At 36.7% G+C, this 15,826-nt stretch overlaps 1 protein-coding gene across 1 annotated transcript in view; it reads right to left on the minus strand.

The window, feature by feature from the left end:
* Window positions 1-602: 602 nt before the first annotated feature.
* The window catches only part of LOC122807660 (netrin-4-like), a 1,595,546-nt gene continuing 1,580,322 nt past the window's right edge, over window positions 603-15,826 (minus strand). Inside the window, exons 9-10 of the mRNA XM_044078603.1 lie at window positions 10,221-10,391; window positions 603-3,788 (exon numbers count right to left, since the gene is read on the minus strand). Of these exons, the coding sequence (XP_043934538.1) occupies window positions 3,652-3,788; window positions 10,221-10,391 (308 nt within the window). The 3' untranslated portion in view covers window positions 603-3,651. The remainder of the gene's footprint in view (window positions 3,789-10,220; window positions 10,392-15,826) is intronic.

Below are 15,826 nucleotides of genomic sequence, written 5' to 3' on the forward strand. Positions count from 1 at the left end.
TCCTCCAGAGAAGACAACCACAGCAAGTATACCTACTCTCTGTGTGCATAATAGGTGTCCAGTTAGGCAGTCCATCTTTCTTCCCACAAATGCATACTAGTCCTACAAAGTGACTGTTTAAACTCTGCAAATGACAAGATGGTCAGTTACTTTTTCCAGCCAACCCTTATCTCCACCCTGCAGTTACAGCCACAGTGCTTGATGGCTGTGTAGTATTATTTTACCCCTGTAGTCCACACAAACAAGTTACAATATATTATAGTATTTGCAACTTGTTTTTGTGGACTATCAAACAAGTTGCAACAGATTAAAATATGCCAATCTAAATCATACCACATAAATCACAAAGTCAGAGAAATATTACCAAAAATATGTTACCAAAAATATATAGGTATTGCTGTAAAAATAATAATAGCACTTATCTCACCATGCCATTCCTGTCATCTCAAGTGTCCACATAAATCACAATGCCAGAAATATTGCCAAAAATATCTGGTTGATTACTGCCACCAATATTTAATATTTATTTTAAAGAATACAAAGACATAGCACAAAAAATGAGACTAACAAAAAAGACGTCAAACGCCTAACTAACAAGGGGATGTGCTGTGTTATCTATCCAGACCAATGATATTCAAAACTTTGCTGCACTATTATTTCTGCCATCAATGGGTTGTCACAACATAAAATATAACTACATTTATACAACTACTTATCACAAGAGCAACAAATTAGTATTGACAGAAAGCACATACATATACACAATACAAAAAAAAGTATTACCAAACACTGACAAGAAAAGTGAACTCATGCTTTGGTATCTGATCATGGTATGGAAAACTGTGGAGTGCCAATGTACTTTGAAGCTTGTTTCATGGAAATTAATAGCTTTTTATTTTCTTTTTTTCCCTAAATATATGGACATTTTCAAAAAAAAAACCTTTTTGAGTTTAATGCAAATATTCCTCATGAAATATATTCTTCTGTTTATGCATCAATATGCTTGATGTTATATATATTTTAAAATCTCCATATATGTGATATAGTTCTTATCCTCTCTTTATTACCATTCTTTATAGTTTATGTTTAACACAGTTATATCTTACTTCTTGTGTACTGTTTATATCTTTCTGGATGCACTGTATTTGCCTCATTGGCTTGGGCCACGGCTGAAAAGGCAAGGGTGCTTGGACCACCCCATCTACCTGGTTAACAAACTCAATAAATAAATACAAAAATAAAATAAAATACAGGTATCAATGAGGTAAACAATGAGCTTACAAACATTTCAGAAGAATATTTCAGAAGAAACATAGCATTATTGTTACTGGGAACTCATGGACTACTCTCTTTACACTGCCTCAGTGATATATTGTTTCTCTGTAATTGGTGACCAGAAAAACAAATTGACTGTTGCAATATGTTTTAAGCTCTGTTATGAGGAATAGGGTACACTGAGTTCTTTCATGTTGTTCAAGACATCAAAACACATCTGTATTATTTATTTCATGCTATAGCATCTTTATGTTCTATCTCTACTATAAAAAATCAGAAATGGCCATAAGTGACCTTGATAGAGAATGTCACATGAAGAAGAACTTGACAACTTTATATTCTCTCCTATCCTGCACTAGCATTATTTATGGGTATGATGGAAAGTACAGTATGCAAGTCTAAAATGTCTTAAGTTATAATTGACTGGTGTTATATGTAGGCACTTGAGCTTAAGGATATATTCCTACTGCTCTCTCTTGCACACTCATTCTGTCATTTTCACTAAGATCATCAGTTACTTTAAGTTTATAATGCTATGTAGAAAAACCCACCTGGATCAAGGTAGTTCTTATACAAACCAGAGATGTAATCCCTACATCCACCCATGCAAGCACTTAATATGATACTGCAAATATACATGCGCTTCACTACAAGTATATGACCAGGGGATCCTACTTCCCATAAGCTTTTTCTCCATACTGATGTACTAGGGGCTATTTGTCAAAAATGTAAATAAATGAAATGTGGCTTCATTTACCTATTTTTTTTATGTCTTTATTTTGGTGCAGTTGAGGATTATGTCCCTGGCAGATAGTGCAGAATACTAAAGCTCTAAAATCTTAATGAGCTGCTTGCTGTGCCAAGGGGAGAGGGCTCGATTTGTTCCACCTTCAGTTGTCCACAGTGTGGTTCTAATCAAGTTGTTTGATCAGACAGTGCTCTCAACTCACCACTGAAAAGAGACAATTGTGTCCAGTGGGTTTACCAAGTCAATAAATAGATAAAATAAATACATATTTACGACAATAAAAGTTCAAAATGAAAGACAACCAGATTAAAGAAAGACTCTTAAGATTTTTATTTTAGTATCTGTACTTATTTACGGATTTATGTGGTTGTACGGCTATAAATCATCTTGGAATTGTTATGCTCTCATTTATCTAATTTCATGTTATTTATAGGTTATTATTTTTATGAATTTTGCTACATAAAAATGTAAATGTTTCAATAATTTTTGTTTAAAGATTAATACATGTTCTTACTAATTGTGGTATTCACCAGTTGTACCAGTGCTGTTTAGTTTTACTACCAGTGTGAACTGCAGTTTGTGAATTCTGAACCATACTCTGATAGAAAAGGGCAAATAAACTTGAAAGACTGCTTTAATTTTAAGTGTATGCTGTTCCAATATTCCCATATGAAGAGCATAACATGTGCAAAAAATGGAAGTAGTAGAATTGACTCAGAAACAGAATTAGGTGAACATTAATTAACTTTTTATATAGCTTGAGCAGTGTGGTCGCGGGCACATGTGTGTGTTTGTGTGTGTGTGTGTATGTGTGTGTGTGTGTGTGTATGTATGTATGTGTGTGTGTGTGTGTGTGTGTGTGTGTGTGTGTGTGTGTGTGTGTGTGTGTGTGCGTGTATGGATAGATAGATGTAGCTCTCAAACTGTACTAAACCAATGAAAGAGATGAAAAGTTATCCTACTTCTGACTGCAGTTTCCAGTTTCAGTTCCTATTCCAAATGAATATAAGTGAACAAGATTCATAGCACCAAAAACAAGCATGTTACCTGTTAAGCCACTGGTGCTCACTGTTATCATTTTATCAACTGTATAAACACAACATTATATCAAGTTTGGAAGCATAAGAAGATATAAAACAATGTCCTTCTGTCAGGTTGTGAATACATTCAACTTCATTTACAAACTTAGGATTTTCCTGACAGATGCTGCCCAAGGAATATGATACACAGAAACTCTGGGATGAGTGACATTTCTACACAGAAACAATTTCTACAAATTGAACAGAAGGTCTTGTCATTCCATTCAGGCAAAGTCTAGCAGCGTCAAATATGCTTACAAAATAAATAGCTAACTCCATATGGATGTAAGGAAGGTTTTTCTCTTCTTGAATTAACAACTTTTCTGTGCCAGATGTGGGTCAAAGCAGTAGTATTCAGTAGACCAGACTCAAGCATAGGTCATTGTTGTGTCCCTTTTCTCAGTTCTGATTAACACAAATGTGTCCAAGACAACTATCTTTGGAGCGTCTCTCCTTTTAAACATTTGCATTGTTCATGTGGTCTTTTCTTTTGCATGAGGTTTAGCACTTTTATCCAACAGCTCCTGTCTGGTGTGGCCCAGCTGAAGGTTACTTGCATCTTGTTTGAAACAGTTCAGATATTTGTTTTCCTAAAGTTGTTTTCCATGGCTTTACCAAACTGTTTGTTCGTACCAGAAGTTTTCTGTTTCTTAAATCTTCATGACCTGCTATCAGGTAATCTGTGCCTATAAAACAGTTAAATAAATACATATGATAAAACATCTAAATAATGTAATGGGGTTGATGTCTGAAGAGAGAAATAAAACATAGAAAACATTTTTACATTTCATTAAAATGGTCTTTTCATAAAAGATACTTGGGAACATGCATATGAATTTCTAGTGTTATTCTACATTTCACTTCATTTGACTGTTAAGTATTTAATTTAAACAAGGTTTACCTAGCATGCACAGTAAAATTTTTAAGAAATAGATACCTGTCTGAGTCAGAAAGCTGATTTAATGTCAGTAACAAAACCTGAAGAATGATTTCAGAAAAATCAAGACCATCTGATAATATTATATTAATGCAAATACATTTCTTAACAGTAATGTCATATAAGACACAGAATGCTCGTCTGTTATATACTGTCAGTAAAAGTAAAACTAAAATATTGTAGCAATACAAAATTAATGTGAGGCATTCAAAAATGTTTACCACTTCTGCAAAGTGCTAAGTACCGAATGGCAATTTTTAAAATTCTTACCTAGTTTTGCGACTGTAACTCTCTCTCTCTCTTTCGGCTTTTCCTGGTTAGGGGTCACCACAGCGTATCACTTTGTCTGCTCATGATTGGCAGTAGATTTTTACGGTGTCGAGTTGCCAGCCTGGCACTCAACCTTCCACGGAAGGCACACACATGCACGCACTCACACCTAGGGCCAATTTTAGCGTGTCCAATCCACTTGCAGCATGTCTTTTGGGATGTGGGAGGAAACCGGAGCACCCGGAAGTTACTAGATATGCATCTCAAATACAAGTTTTAAAATACGTATTTGAGATGAATATAACCAAATTCAGTGAAACTAAGTGAAACAAAAGACTGGATGTAGCACTTACTGCTTTACTGAAATGGCAAGCTTTTCTGAATGCCTCCAGTCTGTACTTTTTACATAAACTAATTTGTATGTAATGGTACAGTTTCAGCTATGTGAGAAGTATCCTCTCACAAGAAGTACATCAAAAAATTCTAGAGTTCAGATACAACACCAATGTTTCAAAGTGGATTTCCTAGTCTCAGACTGTACAACAGTTAAAACAGAACGTCCATGCTGTGAGTATAGGCCAATAATGTCACCTTTTACTGGGAAATGAAAATCTGCAGGTCCACATATATTGTATCTCAATATTCACCTAGACCTTGGAAGATCATAGATCTTATTCAACTTAGTGAGATAGTTGAAACTACAGTGTTATTGCCAAAATGGTAAAGTCAGATTCTGGTATGCTGAAATGGCATTGTGAATATACCATGCTGACAATGGGGGCTACTTTCGGGACAAAAATAGAGACCATATAAAACTTTCACATTCTCCTAATCAGTTATTTTCATTATGGATAATATGTAATTATCAATTATGGGATGGGTAACGCCAATCTATAACCAAATGGGATAGGTTATTTATTAATTATTATTAAAATGGTCTGCAAGGGCAGCTAGCCTAGTACATATCTGTGAACCTATAAAAACAAATGCAAGCATTTTGGAATGAAGCAAATACTGTATATTTTTTAATGGTTTTAGCAAGCTGCAGGCTCCCTTGCCAAACTATAGTAAAAAACATGAAACCTAAAAAGATTCACTTGACAAAATGCAATTAACAGTTTTCTCATGACTAACAGGAGCCAAATGGTAATACTCCAAATCTGTTAATGTTATTTATTGCCAGAACTGATAGTGCATGCAGACAATAGGCTGAATTCCAAAACAATTCACTCACTGGGCAAGGTGAAGCCCCAAGGTCATAATAAGTTTCAAGATGTTTGTGATCTTAAAACAAGGCTCATACACTTTGCTATTATATTATACACAAATAATAATGCACAAAAAGACACAAAAGACTTAATGGGTAGACCCACTCTCTACTTTTAATTCCAGAGGATTCAACATCTTTGGTACCCCTAAACCCACAGAAAGTATAAACTGGCAGAGAATGCCAGAAGAGGCAGACATGCCCTGCTGTAAGCTGCCTTGCTAATGATCTTCACAAAGTTGCAGAAGGTGCTAACCAGTAGCAAGCTATTAACTCATGTCCAGCTTCTTGCAAAATCTCAAAGTAAAGCATGATGAGGAAGAAATTATTCTGAATAACATGATCAACGTTACATATCCAACCATCAGAGTAAATTTCTTATAATGAGCTGCTTCTAATAGTGCAGGGTTTGGGTCCACCATTTGTCTACACTGTGACTCTGTGCAAGTCACATAGACAGCGTTCCAAGGCTGATTAGGAAAAATGTCCATGTTGATCAGTGTTCTGCCCTAGCTAACAAACTCATGTAAATAAATAAAGTGAAAAATACATTATCAACACTCACAACTGTAATCATAAATATGTCGTTGATTTACTTACTTTACATTGAGATCATAGTAGTTCACAGTATCTCAGGAAATTCTTCTTATTCCAAGTTAGAGTGCTCTTGGTTTTAATATATATAAGTAACAGGGAAGTATAAGGGTGGAAGAGGCAAAGCCCCCTCCCCCTTAAAAATGCTTTTAAAGTGCTACAAGATTCAGATTCACTATTTAATTTACCACATATTCTTTAGTAGTTGTACTTTTATGTGTTGATCACTTATTTTTTCCATTTCTGTCATAAGTTCTTTTTTCAATATAGTGTACGTATTCTTGGTCTCTTTCACTCACTTTACATATGCAAGTATTAATATATGTAAATTATGATTGGTGATTCGTGGTTGGGTTTCCAGAATTTAGAAAAAAACATCCTCTAATGACAGTTCATTGTCATGCAGCTATTAAAATTATTTTCTTAAAGTACAAAAGGTACATGATTGACCTTATATTTCTAAAAAAAATAAGTTATGTTTTGGGTCATTTGACTGGTGTCAATATTTCCAAGTATTATTCTGTTGTTATATATAGCACTACAGCTTACTGTATATTTATTTATTTATTTGCAGTTGGTTTACCAGGATAGTCCATTGGGCCAAAAGAACCTGTTTTCAATGGAGTCCTGGGGAGAAAAGCTCCAAAAACAATTAGCAAGGTTACAATAAGGTATTTAGTTTCAATTATACAATTCCTATGGACTTGGAAATACAGTGGACTAGTGTACAAACATATACAAATATTACAATCTTGTATCACTGAAAACAATTTACAATATAGAAACTGAGAGGCTTTTACAACTTAGGGTGGGTTACACTGGAGATATCTTTCATACACTCAGGATGAGTAGCTTAATACAATCAAGAGAAAGGTATATGAGCTGACATAGAACCTTTCAATATAGAAACAGAGAACCTTTTCCATCAGAGGGTATATTTACACTAAGGTACCTTTAAAAGTATTCAGAAAAAGCTAATACAAGCAAGAGCAAGATCTTAGTAAGTAGAAATTCTCATTATTAATAGGGAAGGAGACGTAAAAATTCTCAGTATGAGGAGATTATGTTGGGTGGGAGCAGGAGCATTCCCAATGGGAAATTAGGTGTGAGTGAAGGGATTTTTTGAATGAGAAGTGATTTGTGATGGTACGAATGGATGGGGGTAAGGAGTTCCAGAGACAAGCAAGACTGTAGGATAAGAGATTTTTTCCAGGGGGACGAATTGGTTTATACAGTTCAATTAAGTTTTGGTTGTTAGATCTTAGAATTCTATCAGGGAGGTACATTTTGAAGGTAGAGGAAAGGGATGGGCAGAGGGAGGGATTGAAGATGAGTTTGTGTGCAAGAGTCAGTTGGACATAGGTGAGGTGATTGGGTAGTTCTAACCATTTTAGTTTATGGAGAGCTGAACAGTGGTGTGAGGAGGACTTATGGGAGGTAGCAAACTTGACAATTTTGTTATAGCAAGAGGAGAGTTGTGTTTTGAGAGAAGATTGTAGGTTAGTTAGAAGTGGGGCTCCATAGAGGAGGGATGGGATGAGAAATGTGGTAGATAGGGTGAGTTTGGTGGAGGGTGTAAGATAACGATTCTGTCTGTAGAGCATGCTGAGTTTTTGGTGGGTTTTTTTTATATTTAGTTGAAGATGGGAATTGAATTTAAGCTGACTATCAATTTGGACCCCAAGTAATTTGGCCTCAGATACCAGTTCTAAGGGTGTATTGTTGTGACTAGTAATAGTGAAATTACTTGGATTGAAAAAGGTAGCTTTAGAGGGGGTGAATACCATTACTTTGGTTTTGGAGGCATTGAGTACAAGGTGATTTGTTTTCATCCATTGTTCCATTGTTGAGAATGCATCTTGAGTAAGCTTTAGCAGTGTGGGGATGGAAGTAGCAGAGCAGATTATAGTTGAATCATCTGTGTATTGGATAATTTTAGTTGAAGGGATAGAGTTATGGAAATCGTTTATGAATATATTGAAAAGCAGGGGACCCAGTATAGATCCTTGGGGTGCTGATGAAAAGGGAGGTGGCTTTTTTCCATCTCACTGCCTGATATCTATTGGATAAGTAGCTAGTGAACCAGTTCAGAGAAGAGGGTGACAAGTTAAGCTTGGAGAGTTTAGTTAGTAATAAATTGTGGGAGATAGTATCAAAGGCTTTAGAGAGGTCTAGTAGGAGGGTAGAGACAATGTGTCCTGTGTCCCAGGCTTTGTTCACAGCTTCCAAGGAAGGAGAGTAGGGCGGTCATAGTACTGTGTCTTGGTTTGAAACCATGTTGTGTTGGAGTTAGTACGTTATTGTCTAAGAGGTATGGTAGGAGTTGTAGGTGAATACACCTTTCTAAAAGTTTAGAGATAGGAGATAGAATAGCGATGGGACGGAAATTAGTAATATTGTTACTGATGCCTCCTTTGTGCAATGGAACAACAAAAGCCTTTTTCCAGATTTGGGGTACCGAGCTTTCTTGAATGGAACGGTTGATTAAAATGCTGATGGGGTAGGCAATGGCTTCAGCAGCTATACTGAGAAAGTAAGAAGGAATGTTATAGTCTAGGCATAATATTGGTTCTACAACATGTGCTAGTTAAAAACGGGTGCATGTTATTGCTATCCTTTGGGTGCACTTTGTTTTATAATACTTCACAGTTTAGTCCAATGTTACTAATATTTTTCACTTTGAAGTTTAAGATACCTGTGTCAAAATTTCATGGTAGGAATTTATTATGACCCCTGAGGCCACACTGACTTGAAGGAAAGGAAACAACTAATGCCATTTTTTTTTTGAGCTGGTGTGATCTCATATGTAATAATACACAGCATTCAGAGGCATGCGGACAGAGCTTCCTCTTCACTGTGCAGCACATCTGCAAAAACATTACTAGAAAATCTACTGTTCACATGTATACCCCCACAGCCTACCAGCAGTGATAACATTAGCTACAGTACATTGTGAGCTTTCTGTTTGCATTTGGTAAGTCAAAGCAGACCCCAAGTAAGGCACAGAAACAGAAACAGAAACAGAAACTTAATATGTTAAATTACCAGTTTTAGTGCCATTTCAGAAACGCGACAAAACTATTGTGGTAGTAGTGCTTAAAAACTGGTACAGTCTTAGAAATTGTATTTGCCAAAAGGTTTTCAGTACATACTTTAAAAACACTGGTTGTTAGGAAGCCTGAAATATATATTTTGTACACAACCCAAAAGACTTCAAATCTTTACACCAATAAGTTGCCTGAAAAGCAGACCTAAACTTTGGACAGAGGTTTCACTTTGATGTTTTGGCTGAAATAATTAAACTGAGGAGCTATGGGGGAACATCTTAAAATTCCTTATTTTGCTATGGCTGGAGATGCCAACTGCAGTCATCCTCATAATCCACTTTAAAACATACAAAGTAATATTCAGTTCACTGCTTAACATAATTAAGTAACAACAGATTTTTTTCTAGTGACCTGACATAATTTCAGGTTTGAACTTCTCTAAAGTTAGAAGTTCAAACAGTGAATTAATTACCTTAAACCCAGGAAAACACATAGGAGATAGTGCAACTTGCGTTTCAAACTTTAAGTGAACATAATTATAAATCAGCACGTTTTTGTTGTCTGCTGTTTTATTTTAATTCAGTGACTACTCTGAAGTACTACTGCTGAAGTGACATAAGCATGTTACTGCTTAGTAAAATAAATCAGCTAGCATCTACAGATATTATAGCATTTGTATTACCACATATTTTGCAAAATGGAGTAAATGGCCTTTTGCTAGAGCAGTATAAAAAATATCTGAAACATGACTACAGCACATTTGTGTTTTCAAGTTGACAGCAATAACTTCCTCAGGATGGTGTCTTTAACAGGGCATGACATAAAATAATTACTTCTCCTTAGAATACAAAAAAGTAGTTTTGGAGGACAATAACTACCAGTGGATGTAAATGCAAATGCACATTACAAAATTGTTAGTGCAGATAAAATGCCCCACTATGTGGTTACAAACTGAGAAAAATTTTGTTAGAACTTATTAAATATAGACAAGTAAACTACTTACCAGGGTTTAGGACTGGACATGTACACCCCCTGTTTGTCCAGGATTCTGGATAGATGGTTGTAGTACCTTGTGTAATTTTTAATTTTCCTTTCTTTAAAATTTTTTTCACTTTAGCAATGACTTCTGCATGAGTTCCTTTGTCATGAGCAGACAGGATTCTTGCTTTTATTACTGGTGAAAAAAAAGCAGGTAAAAATTATTTTCTCTTTAAGTATAGCATATTCTTGTTTATCCCATACAGGCCTTGTTTGTCATGACCTTTTCCTTCATGCTACCTGCCATTCATGGATCTCACCTATTGCTACCAAGAGTAGCATGGAGAGCTCCATTTCAGAGCTACCCTTCTAATTCATCATATGTCTGCCTCTGCTTTATTACACCAAGAATATGCAAACCACTCTTAAAGGAAATTGGTAAGAGAAATACGTTTTTTTTTTCACAAAGATGCATGGAATAGCTGAAGTATTTCAGTTTTGGGAACCCTCCACATCCTTAAATAATAAAACCAACTCCAGGGTTGCTGTGTGTTGAGAAATTGAGAAATATTTCAGCTCTGCAGAATCTAGGCAGCTTTTGTACAAATTTCTTGTAAAGAAATTACACTGAAAAAACATGACTGAACAAATCATTTTTTTGATGATTTAACCTGATATGACCTTAACCATATATAGCAAGTAGAGAACTTTGAGTCATCAGAAAGACTGCTTTTTGCATCCTCACTGAATCTCATGCAACACTGATTCCCCTATCTGAAACATGGCAAAAAACACTCTTTTTAAAACTAATTTATTAAATTATTATTTAAGACATAGACACACATATATTAATATAAAAGAATACAAAGCATATTAACATTTGTTCATTTACATACATTATGTGGTATATATACATTTTCTTTCTTTATAACAACTCTCATCTAGTACATTACATAAATTGTTTGATTCTTACCTTTCTTTAAACATTGCTCTTCCTCCTGAATATTAGTTTTTGCATGTATTTTCCCCACAAATTCCATTTATTTCCATTTAACTTGATCCTTTCCTTTTCTAAAGATCAAATTTCCATTTTTATCTGTTTTACAAATATTCAGTACTTCAATTACATTCAATTTAGGTTTAGATTTCCAATTTCTTTTGTTTGTGAAATGTTTTATATTTTACCTGGGCTGAGTCTGAAATTGGTCAGCACTGATCACTGCATTACCCGGCAAACAAATATAAATAAATAAATGAATAAATAAAGTTTGTAGTAATTGATCTTTTGGCAGCCAGTAAAATTAAACTTATTAAGGCCTTACTATGTCTACACAATTGAGATCCTGTGTCCCAGTTGAAAAAAATAATTTCCTTAGTTACAGCCATCTGATCCCCCAATATATCTGACAAAGTATTCTGTAGGGAATTTTCAAAATCTGCCTACTCACTACACTGACATATGCCCAGTTACCTCTTTCTTCTCCATCACACCTACAACATTTTTCTATCTACTCAAAGAACATTTCTTTGAAGTCTGCTTGAGGTATAAAAATACCAACACAATCATTTCCAAGAAAAAAATCCTAAACTTTCTGGACTTTGTTGCATACTTGGGAGCCCTATACATGATATATCCGTTCACTGTTCCCTTGTAAATTGCTTTTCCAATCTCTCTTCCTAATCTTTTCTAACCTCATCTGATTGTTATGGTTATCATGCAATATTTGATATGCCCTACTAATTATTCCTTTTTTAATAGCCACTCCTGTTCTAGCTTCAAGTAAAAACTCTACCAGAGCAGGTCTTTCACTTAAAATCTGACTATCTCTTTCTCTTTGCTTATATTCTGAGATCAAGCCCAGAAGCAGTCTCTAGCCTGCAATCCAAATGTCTTCTTAGCCTCATCCTACTCTATTACCGTTCCTGCTTGAGTTATTTGCTTGCAATATCTTGGTTCCTTTACCAGGTTTCTCCAGTAAATTCCAGCCCACCTTGCCTATTTTCTGTAACCCTACATGCAGTTATCCTTACTGGGAAAAAAAAAGAAGTTATATACTCACCATAATGTTCCACCTGTGTTGTCCATTTTCATCCTTCCTCAACATATGGGTTCAGATCCCATCCTTGTATCTGACTCGGCCATTGTTCTACAGCTTGTGGAAACCACAAACTCTTGAGCTCCTCCCTTACCCATAATGCTGTAGTTCCCCTCCTTCTCCAGATCTTGTTTGCAGCTCCCTAAGGTACAATATAGGTATGTGCACATACTATGGAAAATCATTTTCTGGAGCTCAAAGAAAGGAAACTTAGTTCCTGAGCAGTCTCCTGCTGTTCCAGAAGTCATCAAAGAAACATGGATGGGGGCTGGAAGGAGGGGATTTGAGGAAGAATGAAATGGACAACACAGATGGAACATTATGATAAGTAAATAACTTCTTTATCTAATGCCGTCAATTTTCATTCATTCCTCAACATATGGGACATAGTCCCCAGCTACCTGAATCCCAGGTGGACTCTAAGGAATGATATTCATGAGTACTACAGAGCAGAAAGCTGCTCTTCCCCATGAGACCAGATCTAGTTTGTAATGAGTGATAAAGGTATGAAGGTTAGCCCAAGTTGTGGCTGAACAAATATTATCCATGGAAGTTCTGGCTAGGAAGTCTGATGAGGTTGCCATATATTTTGCTGAATGGGCCTTTAACGGTTTAGACAGGACCAGACCCAACTTGTTACATTTAAAGGAAATGCAATCTGTCACCCATTTTGATAAAGTTACTTTCAAAACTGGATGACCTAATTTGGTTTCAGAAAAGGACACAAACAATTGATCAGGTTTCATAATTTTTTCAGTTCTTTGCATATAGAAACATAATTGTCTATGAACATCCAATAAATTAACATGTATTTATCTTTGGTAAAAAAATTTGGAAAGAATACAGGGAGATTGACGGTTTGGTTAATGTTAGTTCCTGATACCACCTTAGGAAGGAAGGAATGGTTGGGTCCTAAAGATACCCTATCCTTGTGAATTATTAAGTAAGGAAGCTTAGCAGACAAGGCTTGCAGTTCTGACACCTTTCTAACCGATTTTATGGCTATAAAAAAAATTGTCTTCAAAGTCATATATTTTAGTTCACAGCTTGCTGCAGGTTCAAAAGGACTCTGGGTAAGGGCCTGTAACATTACAATAAGATCCCATGTTGGAGTAGGCTCCCTGAATGGGGGCTTTTGTAAAAATGCTCCTTTTATAAAGATTTTACAAAGATGTGAAGATGCTAAAGTAGAATTATCAATCCCAATATGGAAATTGGATTAGCAGCTAGCTGGACTTTAATTGTATATGGACTAGCCGTGTCACTGAAAATGGAAGCTAAGAATTCGAGGATGTTATGTATAGGTGCTGAAAAAGGGTTTGTGTCATTTTGATGTGCCCAAAGGACAAATCTTTTCCATTTGTTCATGTAGGTTATCTTGGTAGAGGCCTTATGAGAAGATAAAAGAATGTGGCGCACTGGAGAAGAGAGTTTAGGCTGTCAGGCTATCACTGGAATTGGAGACACCATGCACTTAACTTGAGGCCCAAGATATCTGGGTGAGTCAAACCTGCCGGATGAGACAGGAGGTCTGGAATTGGATCCAGAACCAAGGTTGATAAACTAGATGAGGCCAAAGGAAGGGAAACCAGACCTGAAGAGGCCAATAAGGGGCAATGAGGATGACTCTGCTCTTCAAATCAGATGCTTTCTGCAGAAATTTGAGGATTAAGGGATTTGGAGGGTAAGCATAGAGAAGACATGGGGCCAATCATGAAGGAGAACATCTCTTGGTGACTCCCTCAGGGTGGGAATTAGGGCACAGAATCTGCTGCATTTGTTGTTCAGGGGATGCAAACAGGTGACAGCATGGCTGGCCCCACTGGTGGAATATCAGTTCTGCCACTTCTAAGAGAGATCACTCGTGAGGTAATAAAAGGGATATCCTCAACTTGTCTACTATCTAGTTGGATTTTCCTAGTATATGCCTTGTTATCAGAAACTGGTTTGAAGAGATCGCCCATTGCCACACTCTCATAGCTTCTCAACACAAGGGGTAAGATCTGGTTCTTCCTTGTTTGTTGAGGTACCACACGAGAGACATATTGTATGTTTGTATCACAACAGCCCCAGAAAGGAGAGAGTCTTGAAATGACTGCAATGCTAGAAGTGCTGCTCTCATTTCCAGCATGCTGTTGTGCAAGTTGGCCTCTATGGAGGACCACATGCTTTGAACCATCTTCCCTGAAAAATTCTCCCCCTCACCCAATCTGGGAAGAATCCATGGTCACTATGGCCTCAGGTTGAGGGAGGATGACTGGATGATCTTGCAATAGTTGATCTAAATGAATCCAACACCAAAGGAATCTTTTGCAAGCCTGAGTGATAATGATCTTGGTGGACAAAGACTGATGTAGGATGGACCACTGGGTTGCCAATGTCCATTGAAGAATTCTCATATTTCTTACTAGTGGGAGCAGAACCATTGCTGGAGACAAAGACTCCATGGTCTGTAACATCTTGTGGACTGATAGGGATGAACTCTGAAGTATTCTGCTGACTTGAAAATGGATCTTTTGAACTCTCAGTAAAGGCAGAGATGCTATTATTGATGTTTGTTGAAACTGGCTCCTATGAATTCTAGGGTCTGAGCTGGTTGAAGTTGAGATTTCTTGTCATTAATTGTGATGCCTAGATTGGAACAAGTTTAGAGTACATAGTCCTGAGCTGTGATCAGTAGGTGCTTGGTCAAGGAGGTGAGGAGCCAGTTGTCTAGATATGGAAACACTCAGAATCCCTGCAGTGTGGAGTGACTTGCTACCACTGCCATGCACTTGGTAAACACCCTGGGGGCTGTGGTGAGACCAAAGGGCAGAGCTCTGAACTAGTAGTGACTGGCTCCCAGCCGGAAGTGTAGGAATCTCCTAGACTGTCTGTTAATTTTTATGTGAGAGTACGCATCCTGGAGATTTATAGAGCACTTCCAGTCATCTTTGTGCAGGAAAGGCAAAATGGACTGAACCGTGACCATCTAGAACATGGTAAGCTGAACTGACCTTTTCAGAATGTTGAGATCCAAAATTGGTCTCCAATCTCCTGTCTTTTTTGAGATTAAAAAGAATCTTGAGTAATTTCTGGATCCTTTCTGGTCTGGGGTGACCTCTTGGATGACTTTTTTGTCTATCAGCTTTTGTATTTCTAATGGTGCTGTTGTCCTCTGACTGGGTGGAATGTTGGGAATTTTGTTCTGTAGCAGTAGCTTGGGAAAAAAGAATTATATAGCCTTTGGAATTAATCCTCTGTGTTTAAGTATCTTTTGTTATATCTAGCCAGGCCCAGGGGGAAATTTCAACATATGGATTATGGAACAGTCCCTGAGATTTTATGAACCACATCTTTTGACCACCTCGCTGATTCCTGGAAAAGGCTCTTTGAGGAGTTGAAAAATGTACATCAACAGCAGATAGGGTTTTTACATCTTGTTCCCACCTGGAGAGTGTGTCCTTAACCTTGGGGCCAAACAAAGAACTTCCATCAAAAGGAACATTGACAAAAAGATGACTTGAAGGGCTCCATAAAATTGCACAGGTGCATC

Source organism: Protopterus annectens, chromosome 7.part1, assembly GCF_019279795.1.
Source record: "Protopterus annectens isolate FY-2018-M chromosome 7.part1, PAN1.0, whole genome shotgun sequence".
Classification (NCBI taxonomy): Eukaryota; Metazoa; Chordata; order Ceratodontiformes; family Protopteridae; genus Protopterus; species Protopterus annectens.